This window comes from Podarcis vaucheri (genome assembly GCF_965113315.1).
Source record: "Podarcis vaucheri genome assembly, chromosome: 7".
NCBI lineage: Eukaryota > Metazoa > Chordata > Lepidosauria > Squamata > Lacertidae > Podarcis > Podarcis vaucheri.
In genome coordinates, this window is record NC_138765.1 from 68,191,603 (window position 1) to 68,219,542 (window position 27,940).

The following is a 27,940-nucleotide window of genomic DNA, read 5'->3' on the forward strand; positions in this document are numbered from 1 at the left end:
CTTGCGAGGCATTCGTCTTGCAGGGCACCACTGTAGCTGGAATATAGCCTCCTTGTACTAAGGTTAAGAAGTGCACCTGCGTCTTGAAAACCTTGGAAGGTTGCCCACGAGCCAGAATTCATCCCTAGGCCTGAAAATGTCTCCCCACCCCTACCTTAGCCAGAGCCACACTATTTTATTGGGCTGGCCAGTTATGCCCCATGGTCATTTTGGCTTGTATTAAATGCTAATCCTATTCAAGAAGGAAATGGACACAACTCATTTCAGCAGACATACTCAGTTGGATACCATGCATTAACCTCCTGTGCATATCCTAACTTCAGCCGCAGATTTAGGATCACAAGAGGCGAAAAAGCAGTTGCGACTGTCAAAATCCTGCAACAGCATGTGAAGTGTGGAGATGAATATCCAACTCACACTTATTTTGGCCATAGGAGAGAATGTGATGCTGGGACTGTTTGTTAGAAGCAGCCCAGAGTCAGGCTACCTTCTCCTTCAATGTCAAGGTCAGGCCACTGCTACTATGAAAAATTCACTGGAACAGCCATGGTGCTTGGGGTTGATAGGAGCGGTAGTGTAAACAGCTGGAGGCACCCAGCTGGGATAACTCAGCCAGCAAGAACATGAGGCTCTTAATCTAAAGGCTGCGGGTTCGAGTTCCATGCTGGGCAAAAGATTCCTGATTGCAGGGAGTTGAACTAGATGACCTTTGTTGCACCTTCCAGCTCTGTAATTCTGTAACTCAGGCTTCCTCAACCTCAGCCCTCCAGATGTTTTGAGACTACAATTCCCATCATCCCTGACCACTGGTCCTAGTAGCGAGGGATCATGGGAGTTGTAGGCCCAAAACATCTGGAGGGCCTAGGTTGAGGAAGCCTGAATTGGTCTTCTTTCCCATTTTATGGCTGAGAAGTGTGTAATCCAGCAAAACGGCACCCCATATGTCCCCTGGCATAGAACAAGTCTCCTTAACACACACACACCTTTACTTAACATTCAGCTTTCAAGTTTAAAAGAAAACAATAAAAAATATAAGAAATATCTTTGCTTCCAAGAGCATTATCATACAGTACTCTAGGTTAAACACAAGTATCTACATTAAAGTTAAAAATAAATAGGATGAAGGCAAATTCATCTGGTTCTAGAGATGGCATAAAGATCTTGGCTGTGAGTATGACGAAGTATCATGAAATCTATTAATAGACTTTAAAACAGCCCGGCACAAAATACTTAAACCTTACTCATCAAGTGAGACCAAAACAAGATGTCGTAAGCGTAAGCAGCAGCAGCAGCAGCAGCAGCAACAGCAGGTCTGTAAACAGCTGGCAGAGTTGAAAAGGAGCCTCTCTCACAAATGTGTCTTTTTCTGGCTTAAAGAGGGTATATATAGGGGGGGAGGGACTTCAGTGTTTACTTGTGGAAAGCAGGGGGTTGCAAAATAACCCCTGAACAAGTCTGAAGGAAGAGAAAACAACAGCTGACCTCAGCTGGAAAAGGGGAAGGAAAGGGTAAGAAATGAAAAACTAAAGAAGCATCACAGAATCTGGAACATGACACACACGCACACCTACCCTTCCCCCAGGCAGCTCTGATGGAGGACCTCACCCGCCGTTCCTGCAGCAGATTTTCCCCCTCCCCAGGGGTGGGGTACCAACTGAATCTTCTAAATTAGTGGCCATTCTACCTGCACAATCCAGAAACAGCTATGCTTTGCCATGCCTGGGGCAACCATACAACAGCAGAGGCAGCCACCATGGGCAAGGCCCTCTAAAATAACCTCCTGTTTCTATCTTTGCTAGTGCTGTGCCTTGACAGCAACAGAGTGTCCTTCCAAATTGCACTGTGATTAAGGCACCGACCGTGAAGAGGACCTCAAAACAATCTACTGGACGGCAGGCCCCCCCAGGTCACTAAACTGGCAATGCTCCCCTGCCCAAAGCTGGCTACTCAGACTAAGGATACTAAGATTGAGTAGACAAGAGCTCTTCTGTCTTGGGTCCCCCAGATTTGGGCAGACTATAACTCCCATCATCCACAGATAGCTTAGTCTAGGGGTCAAGGATGATGGGTCCACCTACATCTGGGGACCCAAGGTTGAAGAACTCTGTGCTGATAGAAACAATGATTCGGACGGGAGCTCCTGCAACAGGAATCAATGGATGATATTCCAGCAGCAACATGCAACTGAAGAAATGGGCATCATTCAGGTTGGGGGGGGGAGGAAGAGCAGCCCCCCCTCAAGCCCTGGTTTTGCCGGCAAAATGACTTTTTCCCTAGTAGGACTCAGTGGCAGATCCAATGCACCAGCTAGTGACAGCAAAGATGTCTGGCTTGTTCTTTGGCACACAGGAAGAGCCTTGCTGGATGTAGCGAAGGGTCCGTCTAACCCAACACCCCCATTTCTGACAGTGGTTAGCCAGAAGCTTCTGGCAAGCACAAAAGCTCTCTCTTGCCAACTAGCATTTAGTGCCACTCTAGTCTCCCACACGAGGACATTTCACTGAGCTAACCAGAATAAAAACGGCTGCTGGGCGTCTCCTGCAGAAACGCTACAAGGGGGCATCACATCTTGTGGCAAGGAGTACCATAAATAAATTCAGCGTGGTGTGTCTCTTTCGATTTCATGGGGAGACCTCAAATTCTAGTGTTTAGCAAGGGGAAGGAAAGCCTTTGCTCTATCTGTGTTCTCCTCTCCATGCATAATGACTTTACGTGAACTGTGCTCATGCCTTCGTTTGGCTATTTTTAAGCAAAACAGCACCAGATCATGTTAGCCTAAGGGGAAGTTTTCTGATCAGCGATTTTCAAACTCCTTGGGAACTGCCAGGAAGGAACCGGAGGAGAATTGGACACCTCCCTTTTCAGGGATTCCCCCAAAGACAGCACTGTTGATCTCAAAGAGCCCGCTCCTTGCCCTCCTCGCCACCCAAGCAGTCCTCGCAGGCGAGGACACCCGCCTCCAAATCCTCTCCCAGCTTGCCTCCCCAAGAAGCGACGCCACAGATTTCCTCCAAGCTCCAGAGACAAGCCCCAGAGACTGCTAGCGCAACTCATTCAGGTTCAGGTTGTGGAGGTTCTGGCGCTGGCGGTTCAGGCTGATGGCGTTGTCCAAAGGGCGCTCCTCGCCCTCTTCCAGCGTCTCGGGCATGAACTGGCGGAAAATGCTGACGCTGCTGTGCCAGAAAATCGGCTCAGGCAGCTGGCCAGCCAAGCTCCACTTGCGGGTCTCCGGATCGTAGGACTCCAGCATCGCCGAGAGTTCAAAGGTGTTGTCGTAGCCGCCGGAGACGTAGAGCTTCCCTCCCAGGACGGCCAAGCTCCCTCCAACGTGCACCTGGAAGAAAACCAAGCAATCTCTTATCTACTCTGCATTTTGGGAGGTTGGTCGCCTGCTTGCTATGCTTCCAGAAGCCTTTTAAGATATCGTAAACCAAACTGTGCAGCGTCGTTCCAGAGATCAAGGAGCAGGTTTTTGTCTGTGTTCGGATGCAATTGGATGCCCTTCCAAATTGCAATGGTGGGCTGGATTTTTAAAAAAGGCTTTTCTATTCTAATGAAAATGATCGGGGATTCGGTAGTGCTGTATTGTATTATTTATGCAAATTGATTTTCTCTGGAGTTAAAGATATGACTGGGGCAAACCTTGTTATGTTGAGTTCGTATTTTGCACAATTTGTATACGGTGTCTGTTTGATAATGTGTGGTTTGCTATGCCTAATAAAGGATCTTGATTGACTATTCTAATAGCGACGCCTTGAACTGGCAGCAAATGGGCATGGGCGTAACATGCCGACAGGGTTTCTCTCCTGACAGCAACCAGGCTGCAGCAATCTGCACTAACTGTGGCTCCCAGATCAAGTGCAAGGGATTCCCCACAAAAAGCACATTGCAGTAATCCAACCCTCTCTCGCTAAGGCTTTTCTCCATTGCCACCTTTGGTCTGGACTCTTCAATCTCCTCCCCCTTCAGTTCCAATTACTGCTCTTTAAAGACGCGAGACCCTCACCTGGAGCATTGGAGGGATCTTGTCCCATTCGTTCTTTGCTGGGTTGTAGACGTCGACTTCAGCAGAGTCGTCCCTGCAGAAGGAAATCAAGTAGAGGTGACCGAGAAGAAGATCCAAACATCCCCTAGCCTTGTCGTGCGGATGGGAGAGAAGGCACGGTCCCTGAGTGTCTACTTTATTCCTTAACAGGGCATGGGGACCCAATCCACTCAGACCTCGTAGCGCTTGGCGCACACACAGAAAGTCTCAAGATTTCCAGGGCCTTTTGTGAGCAACTTAGAAAATAGAGATTCTGGTTGGTAGGACTGATGGAGAGGGGGTTTATGAGTTTATGGAGCCAAGGCGATGGTGGCCTGAACCACTGAGCTAGACTTTGGATGAGGAGGAGCTGCCTGCAGTTTCCACCCATCTTTTTTTGGAGGAGGGGAAGGAGATAAAAGGAGAAACCCTAGAAGCTTCCTGAGCCCTTGCGTAACGCCCGTCTCCTTGCTCTGTTCACGAAACAGGGAGCCTGACAGCAACAGGTGAGGGGTGTCGATGACAAAAGAAATATGCTTTTCTGACCCTCAGAATGGCAGGCTGGGAACCCATCAAGGCTACCACAAAACTTCCAGCTGAAACGGAAAGGCTCAGAACCTTCTCCTGGGCTGCTTCCTCCTCCCATCCCAGCAAATGTCGAATGCCAATTGAATTCGTTTAACTTTGATGGGTAACCGTGTTTACAATGAAATGTGGCACTTAGCAGAAAAGTTTGGGGAGGTGGGTGCAAAGTGAAAGGAGGTGGGGCGAGGGTCACTGTCCTGTCGGCTTTGGGAGCTGCAAAATGTTTCTGGAGCCTCTGCAGGAATCTGAACTATTTCTCAAGCCAAGCTCTGGAGGGTTGCAGAATGCACAATTGCTGCTGGGGAGTAGAGCAGCCAAACGCTTTAGCAAGCAACTGTTAAATCTCAGTGGGGCTGGCAGAGACGGGGGGTGGAATGGGCCAGAATGAATCTCAGCAGCAGGAATTCCAAGCTTCCCGTTCCTTGCCTGCACCAGCGAATTGAAGCCCCTTAAGATTCATTTCAAGCATCAGGATCAGGGGGCAATTCCTGCTTTCAAAAAAGGATTTTCTTTACGTCTGGGGAAATGGGGTGCATGTCCTGCCCCCAAATTAGGCAGAAGCTAGCACTGCAGGAGAGAAAAGAGCCCTGAAGGGACCAAGTGCTTATAGTAAGCCAGACAGGCGTGCGAAAGCGAGTTTCACCATCCTGGCACCCTCTGAGGGTTTTGTACAGGCCCTGATTGAGCCAAGAATCAGGAAAGTCCCTATTTGGACCCCAGAGCTATAAAGTCACTGGGGCCCCATGACGCAGCTGTTCATTCATTGGGAAGAGCATGCTGTACCTCCCCAAACACCTCCCCCCCCCCCGCAAAAAAAAAAATTGTCTGGCTTCTAGATGAAGAATGAGACTGAAGGTCACAAGGAAGCTCCCCACAGCTCCCCACAGGAGGAACCGAACGAGCCTCCACACCAGAGGAAGCCTCTTGGCCACTGTAGGGGTCACAGTTGCAGCAGTCCCTGGCCCCTGCCTGGGCAAGTGAATGGGTGACCGATGGCTGCGAATGGGCTGTGGCAGCTGCAGTCACATGGAGGCTCCTCAACCGATGGGAGTTTCCTGGCACAGCGAAGATCCGTCACCCCGTGAACAGGTCTTAAGCTGGTTCTGGAACCCATTTCTGAAGTCTACAGAGCGTGAACTGCAACCTGAACAGAGCAGGTGCCAAAATCCCAACAAGGAAAGGGGCAGCTGATGCCTTCTCCTTCCTCCCCCCCTCGGCCAACTTGAAAGATAACAAGCTTATCCGAACTATTTTCAGACCTCGCTCGATCACAAGCTCAGCCCATCACTGGCTGAAGGACTCAAGTGCCTTTCAGATAGCAGGAACCTGACCTACGACAGCCCCTCTCGATGAAGGGCACCAGGAAGCCGCCTCTAGGAAGCAACAGGCACTTGGAAGCTCCCTTCCCTAAGCTTTGCCAACTTAATCTGCAGAAAGAGCTTTGGAGGTATGAAGCAAAACTCCTTCGGGGGGGGGGCAGGAGTTCCTTCCCACCCCCTGCCCAGTCTGGGATGTTGCACAACTGGACCAGCATCCCACAACCCTCCAAAAACTCCAGGGAGATCAAACACATTCACAAAGAAACTCCTATGCAGACACATCCCTGTTTCTGGCCTAGAAGGGCTATTGTGAGGGTGGGACGAGTGGCTTTTTTGCAATTCTAGGTTGCATGCTCCCACCCTCACCCCATCTCGAAAGGAGATGGCAGCGGCTAAGGCAGCCCTTACCTGACAAAATACATCAGCCCGCTGAGAGTGACGGTCTTGGGTGCAAACGACCAGGGGGGCAGCTGCCCACAGTTCACCAGGGACCACAGGTCCGACTCGGGGTCGTAGCACTGCATGACCATGGACTCCTTGCCAGACAAGGAGCCGGTGGCGTAGAGCTTTCCGCGGCAGGCGGTGGTGGAGCAATTGTCCATGGGGTAGAGCATGGGCTGCAGGGGCTCCCAGGAGTCCAGCGTGTGGTCGTAGCGCTCAGTGCTGTCGGAGGCTACCACATAGAGCAGCCCATCCAGGACCACAGAGCTGTGGTATTCGCGGGCTTTCAGCATGGGAGACACCTCCGTCCACTCGTTCACGCTGGAGTTGTAGCGCCAGACGCAGTCGTAGAGCCTCGAGCCGTCGGAACCTCCTAGGGGCAGAGAACCGCGTCCCATTAGCATGGAATCATAGACCTGTAGAGTTGGAAGGGACCCCAGGGGTCATCTGGCCTGACCCCCAAAAATGCAGGACTCGCACACAAGACTGTGGCTCAGGGCACATGGTTCACCCTAATGGTTCACTTACGTAAGGCTCCATCTAATTGAGTTCCTTTGTACTGCGTTAAAGCATGCCTTGTTACAAGCAGCAGAAAATCTCCTAAGATTTGGGGCAGAGGTATTTCCCCTGGAGAATGCAGAACATGACTTTGATCTGTGAAGGCCCTTTGCTACACACCAATAAATGCATTTCTTAATTGGGGGAGAACTGCCCGCATCCCATGTTTGCTTGCAAGCCCAAATGCCCCTCGCTGAGACACCTCAGCATCCCTTCAAGCAAGACCAGGCTGATCAAACCCAAAAATGAAAAAGGGGCGCGCTAATTTCCTTAGGGAAAATGGGGTACACGGCCACTATCATCTGTGGCAAAGAGAATTGGCTTCAGGCCTGTGTCCGATGCTCTCAGACTTTGACAAGAACCAACCTGTAGCTTGGGGAGAGCCAATGGCCCTCCTGTGGCATGATGGGTCAGTGCGCCTGGCCGTTAACCAGAAGGTTGGTGGTTCGAGACCACCCAGGGATGGCTGTGGGCAGGATTTGGACCAGATGACCATCATGATCCCTTCCAACTCTACAATTCTATTCTATGATGGAGATGTGGTACCCGCCAGGTGTTTGTAGACTACAGCACCCATCAATTCCTCACCTTTAGCTGTTTTGGTTGGGGTGGATAGGAATAGCTGGGATGGGAGCATAGGCGACTCACCTGTGCTGTACACAGACCAGCTGCATCTTTCGTCTGAAGTCTACAGGGCTTAACCATTAACCATGCTTGCAGATTTCATGGCTTCTCTCCACCAAGAGGAAGACTCTGTTCCTCTGCACACCCCAGTGATCAGCTGTGGGCATGGGAGTGGGGCCGCCAGCTACAATTACAAAAGCTCCTTTCTGGGCCCTGCACATGTGTGTTTGCAGGGTTGTGGTGGTCCCCAAAGTTCACTGGGGGAGGCTTTGCTGAGGGAGAAAACGTCTGCCCCAAGGGCAGCCGCTCGGTGGGAATGAGAGAAAATCCTCCTAATGTCTTTTGACAGCTGTATGGAGAACTCCCGCAGGGAAGATTCCCAGGAGGGCGGCTGGTGCTGGGGCAGAGCACAGAGGCGTCTCGGCTCAGGTGTCTCCCTCGCTGGCTCCTAGCACCCGCTCTATAAATAACTTGCAAAGCAACGAACAGGAAGGGGGTGTAGAGACTCACACAGAGCCCCTTGTTCAGCCTCCTCTCTCCAGCTTCCCAGGAGGAAGGTCAAAACAAACTGGAAGCTCCCCACAAGCTCAAAGGCAGATGCTGCTGGTGACACATATCATCATCTCTAAGCATCAGTCACACACGCTGGAGCTAAAGAAGGCATGTAAGATTGTCAGAAGAGCCCTGCAGCTGGATCAGGCCCACTTAAGCCAAGCACAGTGACCACCCAGATGCTTATAGGAAGCTGCAAGCTTCCCAAGAGTGATATGTCTGCAGCCTAACACAGTACAACACATTCAGCCATAGGGCATTACTGACAAGAGGGAAAGGAGAGAGAGTGGATGGGGCCTGTTACCCTGGAGAAGAGCTGCCTGTAGGGTTTGGGCAGGAGGGTAGCTAGGTCCTTAGGGCACAGACCCATGACGCAAATTGGCAGGTGCTGATATGCATGGGTCCCCTTAAGATAATAAGAACGGAACAATACAGCTGTATCTGATCAATGGCCTATTTAGTTGCAACTCCTGTTTTCACAGGGGCCAACCAGATGCCTCGATGGAAAGCCCACAAGCAGGACCCAAGCAAAAACTGCCACTCTCCCCACTTATTATTGGCCAGCGACTGAAATTCGGAAGCATTGCTGCCTCCATCCCTTAAGGCAGAGCCTAGTCAGGGTTGCTAGTAGCCATGGATACCCTTGTTTCCCCATGAACCTGTCCAATCCTCTCTTAAAGCCATCCAAGTTGGTGGCCATCACCGCCTCATGCGGGAGTTCCGTGGTTTAGGTGCTGTTCGTGCAGCTTTTAGAGGGCACCCCTGTGGCAAACTCCTTCAAGCAGGGCTAGGGACCTTCCAGCAACTGGCAGCCCTCCCGTCCCGGCTCACCGGTGACATAGATGTCGTTGCCCAGGGCGGCGGCGCTGTAGCCTCCTCCGAGGTGCTCGGGGAACTCAGCCAGGTAGCGCCAGTGTCCCGTGCGGGGGTTGAAGCAGTCGACGGTGACGAGCTCGTCGCAGTCGCGGTCGCAGCCGCCGAGGAGGACGAGGATCTCGGCCAGGCCGGTGGAAGGGCGCGGGCGGAGGCGGGCGCAGGGCGCGCGGTCGTGGCGGTCCAGGCGGCCGGCCTGGAAGAGGCGCGCCTCGGCCACCAGGCGCAGGCAGGCCTCGGAGCGCGCCACCAGCGGCTCGCCCTCGACGTGGGCCAGGAGGGCGAAGCGGCGCACAAAGGGCAGCCGGACGTGCGCCAGGAGCTGGGGCAGGAGCGGAGCGCGGGCTGCCGGCTCGGCGCGCACCCAGCGCAGCGCCAGCTCGAAGGCCGCCTCCTCCTTGGGCACGCGGAGCGCGTCGTCGCGCAGGTACGAGAGCAGCCGCGGCAGCGGGAGGCGCTCCATCTGCGCCGCCAGCTCGCCCTCGCTCTCGGCGGCGTGGCGCAGGACGCAGCGGCGGGCGGCGGCGGCCAGCGGGGCGCACGCGAAGGCCTCGCCGAACTCCTGCATCTCCAGGGCGGCGGCCGGCTCCAGGCGCGCCGCTAGCCAGGCCCCGCACGCCGCCTTGACGGCCGGGAACTGGAGCAGGTCGGCGGCGCGCAGCAGGCGCTCGGCCAGCTCCGGCCCGCCGGGAGACGCCACTCGGCCCGTGTAGGCGAAGTCGAGCAGCAGGGCCAGGCACTCGGGCTCCACGCCGTGCAGCCGCACCCGCGCCGCGCGCGCCTCCCGCAGCCCGCCGGCGAACATGGCGCGGAAGTAGCCCGAGGCCGCCGCCAGCACTGCCCGGTGGGCGCCGAACTCCCCGCCGCCCGCCAGCAGCGTCACGTCCAGCAGCGCCCGCTCCGCCCGTAGCGCGCACAGGGCCCGGAGCAGCGCCGACGCGTGCGCCTCCTCCTCCGCTGTCGCCTCTTCGCCCGTCGTCGGCTCCATTCTCGCCCGCCGCTGAGTCTGACTGCTGCCCGACGCCTCCGCGCACCCCTCGGCCGGCTCCTCCCTCGCCTGGACTGGCGCCGGTCCCGCGCGCGCTCCGCCTCCTCCGAAGGGCGACGACGGCGCGCCTGGCTGGCTGGCTGCGAGGGGCGCCGCTCTCAGTCGCCAAGCAGCTTTGGAGAACGCCAGGCTCCTCGCTGCCGCCCTCCTGCCTCCAAGGGGAGCCGGCGAGGGGGGTGCCTCTCTCGCTTCAGCCCCGGGAAAAGGGCAAGCCTGGGCTCTGGAGAGGGAGAGTCCGCTAGCTCCAAGCGAAAGGCCACAGACTTTCGGCTGGACGTAAAAGCAAATTGCTTGGAGCCTTCCCAAGGCAGTGGCGGCGCCTTTCAGCCTCCACCTGAACCTTCGCTAACTCTGAAAGGCTCGTGGGTGCGCAGGAAGAAGGCCCAAGGGAAAAGCTAGCGGGATGCGCCTGGCGACAGCCCTCCTTGCATAGCTGCTCGGGACATCATAGCTACCCGCTGCGTGGCTACTAGTCACGATGGCTCTAATACTCCTAAGGCTGTAATGTTTCTGAATGCTTCTTGCTGGAAACCGCAGGAAGGGGGAGTGACTTTATGCTGGGGTTTCCAAGAAGGTGGCATCTTGATGGCCCCTGCCAGAACAGAATCCTGGACTAGATGGACCACTGGCCTCATCCAGCTGGCTCATTTAATATTATATTCACACTCTGCACAACTCACTCCCTAGTGAACGTGCATAAGGTCAGGCTCTGTGGTAACAGCTACAGTTCCCTCGTGACATTTAATTCTGTTGAATTTATTGTACTGTATTTATTTTATATATTGTAGATTTTTAATATATTTAGTTCTTGTATGCTCCTTTGAGATTTTTCCGAGTACAAAGTTGCTTATTAACGTTCTAAAGCAGAGGTCAGCAACCTTTTTCAGCCGTGTGCCAGTCCACCATCCCTCAGACCATGTGGTGGGCCAGACTATATTTTTTGGGGGGAAATGAACGAATTCCTATGCCCTACAAATAACCCATAGATGCATTTTAAATAAAAGGACACATTCTACTCATGTAAAAACACACTGACTCCCGGATAATCCGCGGGCCAGACTGAGAAGGCGATTGGGCCGGATCCGGCACCTGGGCCTTAAGTTGCCTACCCCTGTTCTAAAGAAACAAGCCACTGAGTGAGCAGGGGTTGGGCCAGTCTTGTTTTGGGAGTAACTCCATTGAACTCAGTGAGGCGGACTCCCAAATAAACGTGAGGCAAGGCCTCGTGGACTTTCCTAGGAAAGGGCTCGTTTCACCACTCTTTCACAGTCTGATGCATGCAGAAGATTATGATGCAATAAAGAATTAGTCACTAACACCCCTGTTCTAAATATAGTGGGTGACGCCAAGTAAGTCATACCCAGAGAGTGACTTAGCTGGATATCCCCCATCATGGGGAATTAGTGGATCTGGTTCCTAAGCTTAGGACTTCACAGCTCCATAGTCTGGTGGTGCAATAACTCAAGTGCATCTCATTCTAGGTGCACTCGGGTGGGCCCTCTCCAAAAAGCAACAACTTAAGCAGTCAAGCAGTTCTTTATAGTGCCAAAAGAAAGGGGGATAAACAACTCCTGTTCACATGCATGCATGCATCCATTATTATTTGACAAACTAGGACACTTACAGAGGCTGCGGAAACCCCTCTCCTCAGAACTAAAAACAAACGCAAATTGTTAATGGGTTTTCCCAATACCCCCACCCACTGCAACAACACTGCTTTATTAAGATCTGGTAGCTTTTCTTCCCAGCACCAAATATGGGGTTACAATCTAAAATTCACCCAACCAAGTGAGAAGATTGCAGTAGGGTAAATGGCAAAATATGACTTATTATTTCAGTTGCACAAACTTGGTGACCTCTTGGTCCTAAGCAGGGCACACCTTTGCCATGGAGCTTCCAAAGATGCCTGGTTCGAGTTGGGGCCTCAGCATCTGAGCAGCGCACTGCAAGAATGTTCATAGCCTGAGTGTTTTCTCTCACAAAGGCCTCCTCTGTTGCAAGGACACTGCTTCTCTCGGATCTGCAACTGCTGATCAGCACATAAACATGTCAGCTGCTTATATAAAGCACACCAGGCCAGATCCCGTGGCTGTAAACATCCCAGAAAAACTTTGCAGCAGAGACGTTTGCTTTCCTCAGCTGGGCAGTTTCCATTTGCTGTGCTTTTAGTACTACCAGTATTTCCCTCCCTGCCCCTCACACCAAAAGAAATACAGTATTTGGTTTTTTAAATAATTTTATTTATAGTTTTCATTTATATACACTTCAATAGTTTAACAATAGTTGTAACATTGCAAACCTCGACTTCCTCCTCTTTCCGCGGTTCCTTAAATTTATTTTAATTTTATTATTTCCAGCATATTCTAAATTAACTTATTCTAAAATATTTGTTTTATTTTTTAATTGGGCAGTATCCAATGTCACTCACACTCAGAGAAGACCCATGGGTAGGGAGAGGCCACTTTTTGCAATATCTGCATTTATTTACAGATTCCCCAATGGCTGGCATTAAGCAGACCCTGGATCTGTAGTCTCCCACTGGGAGAGGGGAGGGGGGAATTAAATGCAGTGGTCCAGGGATTGAGAGGAATCTCCTTAACAAAGGGAAGGTGCTTGGCCACACTGCCAGGGCCTTTAAGACAATCCCTGGCACTGCTGCTGGGTCCCATTAATGTAACAATCAGGAGTCACTTGTTGGCAGATGACCTGCATTAACGCCATCAAAAACCCACAAAAGCATAAGGTTCAATTAACTCTATATCTGCTGGTTTCCTCTACTGATCTCTCAAGGATGGAAGGACCCATTTTGTTATTCTTTGGATTCATGTTTTTTAAAAGGCATGCTTATTGCTGCTTCTGAAAAACTGAACCACCTTGTGTGCCACCAGAGGCTATGCAACCCGCTCAGGCTTTGCATCAGTCTGGGAACTGTTCTGTGATTTTTATGACCAAACAATCTCATGGTTGGTATATTCATACTAAATATGATTTTATCCAGCAACATCTATGAACAGCTAATATATTTTGGTATAAATACTGTATGAACCATGCATCTTATCATGGAACATATTTTACGCTATTCGGTCTTTGCAAAACGTTTTTTAAATTTTACTTTGCACTTTTACCCCTTTTGTTTTTATTATTTAGTTTGATGTTTTGTTTGTTGCATTTGCAAATCTTATTTTTAAAAGTTTGTAGACACACGCACACAAAAGAATTACAGGGACCTCTGAAAGGGCTTCCAGTTATTGCGGAGTGTCCTGAAACGCAATGAATTGCGACCTCAAGTGTACAAAACAAAAACCTTGCAAGACTTCCTGCGAACTTCCAGTGCCTCCCAAACCCCGACTGGGAAATTGCCCACCAGGATCCCTTAAAAGGTGCCAAGCTTCCGGGTGAGTGTCACAAGGCAGAAGCGAGCCAAGGGACTGACGCGCGTCTGCCCGTCCTCCCCCTTCTTCTCCGCCTCCTTGCTCTCCACTGGGTGATCTCTCCGTGGAGCGCAAGGACTACGATTCCCGGCTTGCCATGCGAGCGGCGCAGGCGCAGTGCTACCGCCAGACAAGGAGGCTCCTCCCCACTGGGGCGGGCGGGGCGGGGCTTCGGCTCCCTCCCCCGTTGCCGGTCCCGGGAGGCGCCGCCGCCGCCGCTGTTGGCTTGCCGCCTCCTCCTCCTCGCTCGGTCCTCTGATCCCACCCAGCCTGCCAGCCATGGATTCGGACTCCTGCGCTTCCCCGCCACCCCCCGAGGTGAGAAGAGCCCCCTTGCCCTCCCCCCCAGTGATGGGGTACAAGGAGTCCCGCCCCCTCCCAACCCCCCCTACCGCATATATACCCCCCAGAAGCCCCACTTTCTCCTATCTCCCCCCTATCTCAGTTTCGTCCCCACCCCCGCTTTCTCTTCATCCTTCTCCAAGCCTTCTACCCGCCCCCAGCCCCAGTTCAGGACACCCCCATCCACCGTCCCCCCTCCGCGCAGAACTGGGTCTCTCGCTTGAGGTTGGATGTACGTGGGTGGGAGAGGGGGAAGGCGTGGCAGTGTTGAGGGGGTGTCCGGAGCTTCTTTTTTCTCCATTTAAATCTCAGCCCCCCCCTCCTCCAGCACACCTTTTCAAGCCTTCCTCGGCCACTGTTCTCCCCTCCCTTCTTTTAAGGGTGCGATCCTTCTCTGGTCCTTCATCAGCACCCTGGGGTGTGATTGCCCCCGCCGCCCAGGGCCGGTTGGGATCCGGCTTGCTGGGCAGCCGGTTGCCCCCTCCCCATGCCTGACCCTCACTCCTAATCCCAACAAAGAAGCAGGCTCCCCTCCAGAAGAAACCTCCCCGCCCCCCCTCCACCGGGCATTGCCCACTTATTGTGATGGCAGGGGGTGGGGAATGGGCAAAAGTCTGCAATGTGGCGCGGCGCTTTAAAGGGGTGCTTGCAAAAGTGGGGGTCCCCTCCCCTGCAGCTCCTCAACCAGTGACCCCTCCCTTTAGCAAAGTTTTTCTCAACGCCCCCCCCCCCCGCTTTTTCGCTCTCCGAGTGGCACCTCGCTGGCCCTGCCCTCTTCGAGTCCGTGGCTGACGCCCCTGGTGGTTACGCCCGCCTCTTCCTCCCTCCTTGCAGGTTTTTTCTCCCGGATCCAAACGATGCCGCACGGTGGAGGACTTCAACAAGTTTTGCACATTCGTCTTGGCCTACGCGGGGTACATCCCCTACCCGCAAGAGGTATGGACGGCGAGGTGGAGGCTGCCTTCGGTGCAGCTGGATAATCGGGGCGGGGGGGGAGGGGAGGGGCGGGCTCTGCTTCCCAAGATGCGGCTACGCTGCTGTGCAATAGTGGGTGTTCTCTCCCCCAAAGGCTTTCTGGGTTTCGGGGCCCTGGCAGACTCCGGTTCATTGGGGGGAGGGTAGGGGAGAATCGTCTCCGGAGGGCGACGATCGGGGGAGGAAAGCAGTGAGCTAGGGAAAGCTAATTTTGTGTGTGTGTGTGCAAAATGCCTTTGAAATGCTGCCTGGGGATTAGGATGCGTTTGTGGGATGAAATGTCAGGAAGTGCTTTTTTGTTGCTATGCAGATTGGCAGCCTTTGCCAACCTGGTGCCCTCCAGGCATTTTGGACTACAATTCCCACCAGCCCCCATGGGCCATCATGTAGCTGTACTGATGGGAGTTGTGGTCCGAAACCCCTGGATAGCCCCATGTTGGCTACACCTGCACTGATAGGGAAGTGGGAAAGGCTGACCTACAGCCCTTCTGTTCTGTCCACCCTGAATGTCCAAACGGACCAGCTGTAGTGTCAAAATGCAGGCAAAAGAGTGGAGATTCCTGCATTGCAGGGGGCTGGACTAGATGGCCCTTGGGGGGGTCCCTTCCAACTTTGCAGTTTTGTGAAATGGTACAGGTGCAATTTAAAACAATTGTTTGGGTGCTGGGCCCAGTTGCAGCTTCCACTTAGAAGGCATGCAGCCTCTGTGAAACTGATTCCTCTTTCTGCAGGACCCTTCTGTGCGGAGCGCCCCCAGCCCCCCCAACAGCACCGGGGGCACCATCGACAGCGACAGTGGGGATGTGGGTGAAGCGAGGCTCCCCTCTGCCCTCTCCTTGTCCGGGAAAGCACAGAAGAGCTTCAGCCAGCTGACACATCGGAAAGCTTACACCTCCCTCTACCAGTGGGCAGAGCCACAGGGCTTCCTGCTGGGCAGGAAGAAAATGGGGCTCAGGAGGAAGAGGAAGCTGAAGCGGAGGGAGGTGCTGGGAGGGGAGGAGTCCTACGCGCAGGCGCCCATGAGCCCCTCTTCCGAAGGCGATGCCCACTCCTCCACAGGCCGCTGCTCGGCATGGGACTCGGACTCGCTCTCCAGTGCCTCGTGCCCGCCAGCGGCCCCACCAGAGGCTCCGCGCCTGGTTCAGACGGTGGGCAAGCGCACCATCATCCGGCAGGGGAAGCAGGTGGTGTTCCGCGACGAGGACGGCAGTGCAGATGATGAGGACATCATGGTGGATTCAGGTATGGAGCAGAGAGGCTCTCAAACAAAGCACTGTCTTTCTGCATCAGGCGGAAGGTTAAAAGCAGGGGAGCCTTGAAGGCTGGATGGCATGTGCTGAGAGCTCCAGCCAAAACTTGCAGAAAACATCTGAAGGGCACCAGGCTATTGACTGCAATCCTGGTGGCACCACATGGGAGAGCTTTCTTGGTGGTGGCTCCCTTTACGTGGAACGCTTTGCCCTGTTCCCCTCTTGATTTGTGTTCTACTAGCAATTGAAAACTTTTTAAATGAGTTTTTTGATTCTCTTGCTCTTTCGACCTGATTGCAAATATTGCCTTTTAACTACTTCAATCATTTGAGTTTTTAATGGCTGGCTCACTTCCAGCTTCATATTTGTAAAACCACAAGAGCAACACCCTTGTGGAAGGGGAAAGTAGGGGTATAATTTTAAATAAGAATATATATCCTAATATATATATATATATATATATATATATATATATATATATATGTCAGTGTATTAACAGTCCATTATTGGCAGAACTCTCACCACTATTAAAAAAACCAAACCAGTATTTTGAAATCGTTATTGTGGTGTGACCAATTGGAAGGCAATGAATTCTCTTGCCACAACAGATGAACTCCTTGGGAAGCCTTTGGGGGCCCTGCAGTTATTGCTGGCCTCCATCATCAAAGCAGCAGCAAGGGATGATGGGAGTTGTAGTCCAGAGCAGCTGGAGAACTACAAAAGAGTAGCCAAGCCCTTTTCTGTGTCACTGGCTGCAAGAATGTTGGGCTGACAAAAAGACAAAGACTGCTCCTTGGAGGGAGCATCCACCTACAAACAGGCTTCCCAGGTAGATGAATGCGGTTGTATTTGAGGACTGGTGGTGTATCTGACGAGGGTCTCTTACCTGGAACTTGTTTCTCTCTCTTCCTCCCTGCCGCACAGATGATGATTCCTGGGACCTTGTGACCTGTTTCTGCATGAAACCCTTTGCCGGGCGCCCCATGATCGAGTGCAACGAATGCCACACCTGGATCCACCTCTCCTGCGCAAAGATCCGCAAGTCCAACGTCCCAGAGATCTACGTCTGCCAGAAGTGTCGGGACTCCAAGTTCGACATCCGCCGCTCCAGCCGCTCCCGGATGGGGTCGCGTCGACACTTCCTGGATTAGCAGGGTGGGATTTTTTTCCCTAGCGCGTTTGACACAAGCAGACTTGTCATGTGAAACATGAGACTCTGGTTGGTGGAGGACAAACCCAGCCACAAGCAGGGAACATCCTCTCTGCGATGAAGGGAAGCGTCTCGAGGCACCCTCAAGGGCCTAAATCGCCACTGGAGAAGGACCCGATTCCGTGCCCCAAAGCAAGTCGAGGAAAAAGGGCATCATTAGGATGATAAGAGGAAGTGGGGAGGCTGCCTGGTGTGCACCTCACTTTCCTTTCTTTCTGTTGTCCCAGGTGTGAAAGTGTGGCAGGACGAACTGCCTGATGGGTGCTGAGTGACTCCACCATCAGGGAAGAGGATGCAGCAGTTTGACAGCTGGAGATGCCAGCAGCTGTTGCACCTCCATAGCGCAGCAGCAGCAGCAGGTCCAGGATTTCTCTTAAGGGTTGTGTGAAAAAGGGTCGCCTTCCCCATCCAGTGGAGAGCCAATCCGAGGTCGCCTCAAAGTGAGACAGCCCGTGGCTGCTTCTTTAAAAGCCACCGTCAGTGGAGGGCAGCCATTTCTCTCCCTTTGAAGGATGGGCCCAATTCCTACTCTGACGGGCCCCTCCTTCTCTCAGGTCCAGGATGGGCTTCCCTTCACATTGGCTGGCTCTGTGTTTGTAAAGTGGGAAGCATGTGAAACGCTTCTTCTGAGCTGATGGGGGTGGTAAGACTTGGCACCTGGGGATGCTTCTATGCATTCAGCACAGAAGAGTCTTGCAAGCTGGGAAATGGGCGCAGAGATCTCAGGTTTAACAAGCCCAGTGGATTCCTGCCACCAGAGAGCTGATGCCTCCTTTGCAGGGACCAAATTGGCTTATTGCACAGATGTGAATCCTCAAGTGGATTCTCCCTTTGCATCGCTCTGAGCTGTCGACAGCAAGTAAATGTAGTTTTTGTGGGGAAAGAAGAGCAGCAGGCTCGGTGGAGTGAGCAGTGCACCAAGACAGACAGCCGTCTTGCCTGAGTCTCAGCGTGGACAAGTATTCCTTTGGGCACCTAATGTGCGAGACCCAGGTTCTCATATGGTGGACTTGTGTTACAAGTGGTAATGGATGGGGGATTGAAACCCCTTAAGTCATTTACCCAATTGGTTTGGTAGGGTTCCCATACTGCATTCTTCTGCCATGACCGCAAAACTTTGTCCATTTATCAGAAGCAAGTATGAAGAACTTGATTCCTCTACACAGCAGGGTCTGCTTTCCCTCAGGCTCCCTCATTTGCCAAAGACAGTTCTTCCACAGAATGCCCCAGGCTGATGCTGTGATCACTTGGCAGCCTCAGCTACCATATTGGGGTTTTTATATATATAAAAAAAGTTTGCAGAGCAAGACAAATCAGTGTAGGACATCTTGTGGTGGAGGAAACAGCCGAGGAAGAAGTTTCCTGTTGAGCAAGAGTTTTCACTTGTATTTTGGCATTGAGCTCTAAGACCCAGTTTCAACCATTCTGCAATCAGGTGGTGTCTGGCAAGCCCAGTTAATTGGATTTTTCAGCAGAAGAATAAACATCTTGCATGCCTGTGAATTCATCTTTGTGCAATCTCAATTTGAGAGCTTTATTTTTTTAAATTAAAATTATTTGTATTATCGGATGAGGCTCCTTGTCTGTCTTTCTAGAAAAGAAGTAAAATCTTTAAATGGTGCATGGGTGACCCGTTTCGCTGCTCAGTAAGAGTGGAGGCAAAATCACTGCAAAGCACTGGGAGAAGGAGCTGGGAGGTGATGGGGTGGTGGTGGCAGCTTGAACATAGATAGCATCCTTTGGGCATGACTTGTGTAATAAATGCGAAAAATGCACTTCCCTTTACTGGGGATGGGTGGTAGTTCAGTGGTAGAGTGCTTGCTTTGCATGTAGAAAGTCCTCAGTTCAATCCCTGGCATCTCAGGTAGGGCTGGGTGCAGACAATACTGAGCAAGCTGGACCAAGGTTCTAACTGGGCACATGGTTGCTTCTTGTTTTCTGAGTCTGGAGGACCAATTCTGTGTCAACACCATTGAATTTCAATTCATTTAGCCCACCCAGTTTTCCACTACAATGCTCAAACCAGCAGAGAGCTTTGAATGCAGGGGATCAGGAATGTCTGGGGATCATGAACACCTTGTTGGCAAATGGGCTCCTGGACAAGATGCCCCCCTTGGTATAATCCTGTAACCAGGATCTCATTTTAGTGCTTAAGGCCTCAACTTTGGGGCTTCATCTGCGGTTACAAAACGACCAGTCAGCCAAAGTCACAGCCATGGCTGATCAAGGTGCACCAACTGTCCGATGACAGCATGCAGCTTTGTAGGTTTGGGGAGGTATGTTTGGTCAGTGCCAAGAACAGCCAGTAGGAATCAGGTCCCACCCCACCCCTTCATTCCAAACATTGTTAATATTTCTGCTTGATTTTAATGTGACTACAGGCAGAGCTGTTGGGGAAGAGGATGGTAGTCTTCACTCAGATCACACTTCAGCCTCAGAACTTCTAGTGGCCTGAGACAAGTCCCTATTGTTTTGGTTTTTCCCTAATACACACTCCCTCTCACCCATATAAAGTATGATAATATTGTCCCGCCAGAGAGGGTTGTTGAGAAGCTAAGAGAATATGGGCAAAGTGAAACTGCTTTGCATCTACAGAATGCTGGAAGTCCCCAATCTTGAGTTTCTTAAAAGCATTATTTGTAGCGAAGCCACTCTTGAGGTAAGAACTCACCTTGCAGGCTCAGAAACCTCCAAAAAGGGGGATTGGCAGTAAGGGGCCGGGGCGGGGCGGGCAGAGACCCATCGCAGTTAGGTAAGAGAGGGTTCATCCCCAAGCCAGAGGGCAACATCCCCCACAGCTGCCATCTTTCTTGAGGCTGATGGGATGGGGGCACATGACTAAAGGATTCCCTTAGGTAACAGGCTCAATTTATGGGTATGACCATGAATGCCAATAGCTATTAAGTTAAGCTTGTCACCAAATTCAGCTGAATTAAAGAGGGGGAGAGCACTGGTATGCCAGCTAAGAGCTATGAGCACCTGGAACACGAATGAGAAGAGCATCAAGCACCTGGGTGGCTCTTACAGCCACTTCCCCTCTAGTCTATGGGAGCGGAAGGAGCAGAGGAAATAGAAAATGCACACATTTCCATACACCAACCATGGCTCCATCACCCTGATAGTGCCCTCTAGCTGCTGTTGGACTCCAACTCCCATCATCCCTTACCCCTTGCCATGCTGGCTGATGGGAGCTGAGAACCTAGCAGCAGCTGGAAAGTAAAAGGTTAGGGAAGATTGATCCCTTGTACAAAGTCTGTTGCAAGAAAGAATGACCGATTAAGTCACCAGAAGGCACTACATTTAGCCTCCCTGAAGGATCAGAGCAAGCATGTCTGGCTGTATCTTTTGCCTTCTTGCCCGTTGGGAGGCTTCTATGCACCTGCTTTAAGTAGCCAACAGTCCAGAGAAAATGGGTCTCTTTTATTGTCCTTATTTGTTACAGGAGAAACCAGAGGCTCTGTCCTCATCAGCGGCTCATGCATTTTGCAAAATTTCCAGTCACACGAGGCAGGGGCTTTGGAAAGCGGGGAAGGATTGAAGCGGAGGGGTGCTCGGGCTGAGCTGGGTTCAAAAAGCAGAAGGTTCAAGTGGTTATTGTCAGTGTTAATTACCAGTGTTAATTCTAGCCCGATTCTGGTTCTTGAAGAGGCCAGGTCACAGATTTCTGAAACCAGAACTCACTGCGATCCAGGAATAAATACTATGACCATACAGTGTATTTCTCATTCCATCAGCTCTGAAGGAAGTTGGGATAACTGGCATGTGGAAATATGAATGGGGCAATCGGGTAGGGGTGTCAACATGAATATGGATATTTACTTGAAGGTACCAAGGATTAACCAAGGAGATGGATATTACTAGATCAGAACTTGGTTCAATAGAAGATGCGAGAGAGAAATATTTGTCCAACTAAACAACTGAGGCGCAGCAACACCTAATTTCAAGAGGTAAAGGGGGCAGGAGGGATGTAACAGGCTTCATGGAATCAGTTATCATTTCACTTAGGGTAAGAGCTGAGGTGGGGACAGATTGGGGGCGGATATGATCTGGATCCAAATGAGTGGGGTGAACCCAGTTATACAAACGAATAAAGTGGCGCAGGGGATACCACACTGTGTGTGTTTCAGGAACCAGCAGTTACGACGGAAAGCTTGCTTTGGCATTCAACACCCCCAGGGATCCTATATAAATGTCATCAAGGAAGGTGTTCCAAGGACTAACAGAGAGGCAACTCCAGCCTCCTCTCTTTGTGTTTGTAAAAGGAGCTCTACACTGCCACCAGGGACAGAGGGCTAAAAATTGGACTCCTGCAACCTCTCTGTTGTTTTCTTGCAGCACAAGAGCACCCCTGGTCTGCGGTGGGAGAAATCTTCCATCGAGAATGCTATTGCCTCTGATTTGGCACTCACTTGGCCCTCCCACTCCTATCTCCCCACCCTGCCTCCATCCGCACAACGCCTTTTGTGTACATCAAAATGCTTATGGCGACTTTTACTCCTTTTCCGGGCCAGCTTCTTGCTGCGCTTGGAACAAAGACAAGCTGACAGGGAAACAGTTCCTCTTAGTGTATCATATTATATCAGCTGCTAGAGAGAGAGAGAGATGATGATGGACAGGAAGATTCAAACGTGTTAAAAGAAAGGCTTACAAATTTCCCAAAGTGCATTTTGATTTCGGAACGTGGATATGAGCACCGTGTTCTTTGCATTGCCAAACAGCCGCAAGGGTCTGCGAGGAGGAGGCCACTCCTTCACCTGAAGTAGCCCGCACCCCCTCCACTTCCTGCAAGAATAAAATCGACACCTCACCCGCCCCGCCCCCCATTGCCCACCTGCCCCAAGGCTCCCCCCGCTGAAGAGGACACTGGTTGCTGCAGGGGAAAGGGGGGCTCCTAGTCTGCAGCCCGCCCCCTTGCGTTGACAGGGGCAGGCTGGAAATGCTGGCCATCGTCAGCTGTGCCAGTCAAGCAACAGCCCCCAGCTGCAGGGTCTGGGTGCCACTGTCTCGTTAGAGCAGATTCCTCTCATTTTGTCCCACAATGTTACGTTGGGTGTCAAACCACCTTCTTCCGCGCCGATCAGGAAATAAGTCGCATCCCCACTCGTCTGAAGACGTCATCAAATCCAGGGAGGAAAGATGGTGCCATATCCGCTGGCTCCTGGGCACAGAACTCAGCACCTGCCCTCTTCCCCACCAGATTAGCTGTCTGCATCAATCCGGTGAGCTGTGGGGGTAGCAAAAAAAAGGGGAGAGGTGAGACTGTTTTATAGAGGCTGAGGTCAAGGCAAACTTGCAAAAGAGCCACCACTGAGGGAAGTGTAAAGGCACTTTTTTTTAATAAGCAGTGGGCAACAGTGGGTTCACCCCCAGGAGACCCACATTGTGCTCCTCCCACCTCCTGCAAAATGGCAAAGGAGAGCAGGAAGCAGCCTGCCTCCAGCCCTACGCAGCATGCCACCATCCATGGGGGAAACTGGCAGAGAGGCCCCCAAACCAAATCCTGACACGAAAATCAATTTTGTGGGCCATGGCTCTAAGCTATCATAGCTGCAAAGTTGGGGATTCTGAAAATCTGGGTTTACCCTGCCCTGCTGCAGCCGTGTACACAGGGGCATGAAGCATCCTCCAGAGGGGCAGGGCAGGGAAATGCTGCCATTCCTTTAGGAGCCAGAAGCTGCTCCTCAAACCAGCAGGAGTCACACTGCATGGAGTTGGCCGGTCATCTCTGGGCACTCAGGATAGGCCTCATCCTGAAGATGTGCAATATTTCTGCCACCTTGGGGATTGGAAGCGTCCTCTCTACTTTGTTGATTTTATCAACTTTAAATTATTATTAACTTTAATTTGTTACACTAGCTATTACTTGTCCTCCACCAGCAGGCCCCATGGTGAGTTACAACAATTTCAGTTTTTAAAAACAGTCCCAGGAATATCTCCAGTGTCAAAGACCAAGGTACAAGAGGTGGGTCATTTGACAATGAAGTCAGGTTTAAGGGGTTCTCTGTGCGTCCTCATAGTCATGCTTAAATTGCTGGAGGAAAGTCTTGAGATTCATGCCTTGGCTCCATGCAACAGAGTGTGCTGTGGCCACAACCTTCTCAAACTCACAGCCTCTGTCAGCGGGCTGAAAGAACATGAAGACAAAGGAGGCAGGAGTGAAATTTGGAGAGGTGTGTGTCGTCATCATCCCCCTGGCCTCATGAGTCCTTGCAAATGCAACCTTCTCATCCCCTGCCCATGTGGCAGCTCCTCAGTGGAAGGGCAACGGATGCCTTTACCAGGCCTGTAGAGGGGCTGGAAGCGGAAGCAGCAGACCAGGGCTTTGCTACTTACACTGCTTTGGTATCCGAAGGGCCTCGTTGTCGCCAGACATCACTTGATGCAGGACTCCTCGGAACTGGTAGAGGACTTTCAGGCTCTTATCTTCCCCGACACAAGGGTCGTAGAACCCAGGCAGGCCAGCCTGCAAGAGAGGAATAGTCACACGCTGAGTCAAGGAGAAGGGCGGTTAGAGAGAGCTAATCATTAAGTGACTGGTTGGGCCCATCCTGAAACCTCCTGCCATTGGAAAACTCTGGATGGAAAAGTTTAACGCTCGGATATGGCCCCCAGCTTTGAATGATAAATTGACTCAGGAATGCAAGAGGGCCGGGGAGAAACACATGAAGGCAACTTTGCAGCAGTCTGGTGCCAGTTTATCTCTTCTCGAAACCTTAACAATAGATCAATTTTACCGCCATCTAATCACCTAATCATCTAATTCCTTGAGTTCAGTTGATTCTTTTGATGCAGCTTAGTTGGCAGTTCTTCCTCTACTTGGTATTTGCTGTGTTTGGTGCTGTTTTTAACCCCTTTATGTTAAAAATTCCAATAAAAATGTAATTACAAAAAAGGAAGCGATGATGGTGGTTGTGCAGAAGTATGCACAGTGTGTAAGGGCTAGTGAACTTGTGCGCGCGCACACACACCACAGAACCATTGTGAAGTTTGGCTTCTGTACCCTACTGGAAGTCCAACCAAAGGTTTACAAATCTCACCTCGTGATCGCACGGTTTGGGCTGACAGCCACCCCAAGGCACCCTCAGAAATCGAACAGGTGAGTTGTGTGGGCTAATCTGCTTCCCCACCTCCCTGCACACTGGCCTCCTCCTTACCTTGGATGCTTCTGTAAGGATGAGCTTGGAGTCTTTCACCAGGCACTGCAAGGGCACAGTCACGTCTATAACCTTCACCTTCTCGTTCCTTCTGCTCTGGTCATTGACGAATTTCCCATACCAGGCATTCACCACTATCAGGCCTGCATTGTTAACGAGAAGAAGCTGTTGGCTCAGAGGACACTTTCAGGAAACAGGGGAGCGCCCCCCTCCCTCCAGGCAAGTAGAGAGAGAGAGAAAAAGAGAGGTCTGCCCAGGCCTCTCACTACATAAAATCAAAACAGATGAGCACACAAATCCCTCCACCGGGATAGAGGCTCCCCTTTTGAGATTCCATATATTCTTCCACCTTAGAGGCTAGGACCTTGATTTATTTTTAAAATAACTACTGAGGTTCTTGGGTTGCTGATTTCTGCAACTAGTACCAAACCCTGAGCTAGCACAGTACAATAATAGGAGGTGCCTTACACTGAGCAAGCTCAAGCTCAGCTTCATCCATGCCAATGGGAATAGGCTCTCCAGGGATTCAGACATTCTGGCCCTACCCGCCACCCATATGGGATGGATATGCCCTTGCAGATAAACTAGAACCAATTCGGCATTCCAGGATCATTAAAGCAAACGTTCTGGGACACAACCTCTTTCCACTTAGTGTTTCCTGTTCCAATAAGAGCAGTAAGCAACACAGTAGCATTTACGAACCCAAACAGAAGTGTGCAACTGCCTCAAATGCCTGCAGGGCAGACTTGGGTGGAAGAAAAGGGAAATCAGCACTCCTTACCCATCCTGGCTTCTTCGGTCTCAATAATTCTCCGGACAGATTCCTGCATCAGCCGCACCTAAGCAAGGGGACAGACCAGGATTCGGCATCAAAAGAAGAAGGCTTATTGATTGTGTTTGCAAATATTCTTAAAGGGAAAAAGGAGGAGGAGGAGGAGGCCTTTATAGGGACTGCACTTGTGTAAAACCAACATGTGAGCCAGGAATGGTCTAAGCTCTGTCTCTTCCATCACAGGAGGCTGCAGAAGGTTGCCCTCCAACTCGTGGAAAGCAACAGGGATGGCGGATCTTTGGGCATTTTGGGGTTGGTTTTGTGTGTGAGAACACCTGAAAGGGGAGCCCCTAGAATGTGTTGCTCAGAGGCAGAGAGGCAAAGTGGGAGCTGCAGAAGTAGGACAATCAAGCGCAAGACCCAACTCCTCTGGGAACCTCATAAAAGCAAGACCGGAGGGAAGGGCCAAGGCTTGGTGGGGGGGGGGGTGTTCTCCTTCAACACACTATGCTACAAGGGGCACGAGGAGGAATAGGATGTCAGCAAGAGCAAGGCTTGCTCAGCAGCTGCAGAGGTTGTGCTGCCTACATGCTCCCAAGCATAACTTTGCAAGCACTAGAAACATATTTCACAGAGAGAGGTGAATTTCTGCACTTGTGTCTGGAATTGCGTCACACTCGCAATTTCTCCAGGGTTGCAGGACGAGGTGTTCTCCAAAAAGTGGTGCCAGGTTCTCTCGCCTGCCTCTGATCTGGAAGGCCTCCTTACCACATGCAATTGGAGCCTGTCATTGTAACTCAGCCAGGAGGGATACACACTCTGCAGCCTGCCCAGAGGCATTTGGATTAATTCTCCCTGCACTCCTGTCTGGATGCTGGCACTGCCCGGAGGTGACCAGGCAAAGTCTCTCTCTCTTTCAGCCTCGATAATGAAGATTTGTTGTAACAAGAAATACATTAGCAAGGGCTAGATTTACTAGTGGCCCTGTGGATGCTTGTCATCAAGAGGCAGGGTCAGAATATCTGAAATAAGTGAGAACCTTAGACGCTGAATGAGACCAAGATGGAAGCATCTAGCCCAGTACTGTGCATCTCATAAGACATCACTTGGAAGCGCACATACCAGGTGAAGGAGGCAAATGACAAATGAACTGATGTCAGGTACTAAACCTGGGACATGTAAAGCATATGATCTATGAAAGACATGGCCCTGGCCCCCAAAACTGGCTACAGTCACACTCTTGCACGTGTTCTGTTTTTGAAAACACACACATGCTCTCTCTCTCTCTCCAGTAAAGGCAATTAAAACAGACTCAGTTACATAAAAACCCGATTAAAAACAAAATAAACCCAACGCTTTCAAAAATGAAGACAGCTAAGAGCAACAGTGAAAATTTGTGAGAGGGCTACGCAAAACTCACAAGGGTGAGTTAGGAAGCAGCAACTCACCAGACCTCCTCAAACACCCACCCACACTGTATTTTCAGTTGTCAGAGTGATTTTTTGAAGGGAAGAAAAGCCCTTGAGATGAAGCCCAGATCAATTATTCCAAGGAGGAAGTGCGCAGAGAACCCTAAATTATCCAGGAACGGGGAAGGAAACAAGACTTGAGACTCACTGCGGCTTCTGCTTCCTGTTTCTTCTGGAAAGTGTCGCTGGCCGTGCTCTCCCGCTGCTTCTCCAATTCTCTAGCGTTCAGACAGGGGAGAGGAAGGAAGAGGGTTTCATTGTAGTCTGGGCACCTGCCTCCCTTCCCACTTTCCCCCAACCAATTCCCTGAGAGAAGCAGCCATGCCGCACGAAGGCTGGGCCAGCTAGTGCATTAAGGATGGCAGAGAGACAGAACAACCTGACTCATGCAAGTCAAGGCCAGTGAAACGAGCAGGAGCTAGACAGGAACGCTGCTTACTTCTCTGCTGGTCTTGCAAGTACAGTGATACTTCGGGTTAAGTACTTAATTCGTTCCGGAGGTCCATTCTTAACCTGAAACTGTTCTTAACCTGAAGCACCACTTTAGCTAATGGGGCCTTATGCTGCGGCTGCGCCGTCGGAGCCCGACTTCTGTTCTTATCCTGAAGCAAAGTTCTTAACCTGAAGCACTATTTCTGGGTTAGCGGAGTGTGTAACCTGAAGCGTATGTAATCAGAGGTACCACTGTATCAAGGGCCCCCAAAGCAGGAGGGCTTCCCAATGATGATGGATTGCATCTCATGTTAATTGGCGAGAGCAGGAAGGTATTCTCTGGACGGTTTTCTATGCAAGTCACAGAAATACTCCCTTTGCAGCCCAGAGTCTGGTTCCTTCTTCTCGCTCCAAAAATCCCTCCACCCTCTGTGGAAAAGGGCAGGAGGTGTTGAATGGTTTCTTTAAATGTAAAGGTTCATCATTGTTCCACTCGATGTGTGTGTCTTTAAGGGGCCGGAGTAAGGGCCAGAGCAAACTAACGAGACCCAGCTTTACAGCTGTGAAACATAGCAGGTGCTGCTGAGTTGTATTTGATTAAGGTGTGTCAGCATCTGGGTGTAGTATATAAGGAGCAGCACCTAGCTCTCCCATTACCCTGGGGGATGGGTTGGTGGTTGGGTCTGGTTTGTTGATGTATTTAGTGTAAATGGAGTTTTTGTTTTTCTTATTAAAACCTTTAAGTACTTTTTGAGTCCTTTCTTTTTAATGCATGATCTCCCCAGCAAGCTCTCTGCAGCGTTACTATACTGCAAAAAGCCAACAGGAGGGTGTTCCCCCCACCGTCTGCCAAACCACCACCCCTGCTTCCCCCACAGTGG

General features: G+C 51.4%; 3 protein-coding genes across 3 annotated transcripts in view; 1 reads left to right on the forward strand and 2 right to left on the reverse strand.

Moving 5' to 3' along the window:
- Positions 1-968: 968 nt before the first annotated feature.
- KLHL21 (kelch like family member 21) lies at positions 969-10,048 on the reverse strand. Its single transcript, XM_082230107.1, has 4 exons — positions 8,935-10,048; positions 6,337-6,742; positions 4,007-4,079; positions 969-3,334 (listed from the first exon to the last, which is right to left on the reverse strand). Exons 1-4 carry the CDS (start codon positions 9,962-9,964, stop codon positions 3,041-3,043), a joined length of 1,803 nt encoding a protein of 600 aa, XP_082086233.1. The 5' UTR covers positions 9,965-10,048; the 3' UTR covers positions 969-3,040.
- Positions 10,049-13,606: 3,558 nt separating this feature from the next.
- Positions 13,607-18,802, forward strand: PHF13 (PHD finger protein 13). The gene is made up of 4 exons (XM_082230516.1): positions 13,607-13,773; positions 14,632-14,733; positions 15,504-16,014; positions 16,947-18,802. The coding sequence occupies exons 1-4, from the start codon at positions 13,735-13,737 to the stop codon at positions 17,171-17,173; spliced, it is 879 nt and encodes a 292-aa protein (XP_082086642.1). The 5' UTR covers positions 13,607-13,734; the 3' UTR covers positions 17,174-18,802.
- Positions 18,803-20,635: 1,833 nt separating this feature from the next.
- The window catches only part of DNAJC11 (DnaJ heat shock protein family (Hsp40) member C11), a 60,031-nt gene continuing 52,726 nt past the window's right edge, over positions 20,636-27,940 (reverse strand). The window contains exons 12-16 of the mRNA XM_082230145.1: positions 26,776-26,845; positions 25,168-25,225; positions 24,387-24,529; positions 23,566-23,695; positions 20,636-22,456 (exon numbers count right to left, since the gene is read on the reverse strand). Of these exons, the coding sequence (XP_082086271.1) occupies positions 22,431-22,456; positions 23,566-23,695; positions 24,387-24,529; positions 25,168-25,225; positions 26,776-26,845 (427 nt within the window). The 3' untranslated portion in view covers positions 20,636-22,430. The remainder of the gene's footprint in view (positions 22,457-23,565; positions 23,696-24,386; positions 24,530-25,167; positions 25,226-26,775; positions 26,846-27,940) is intronic.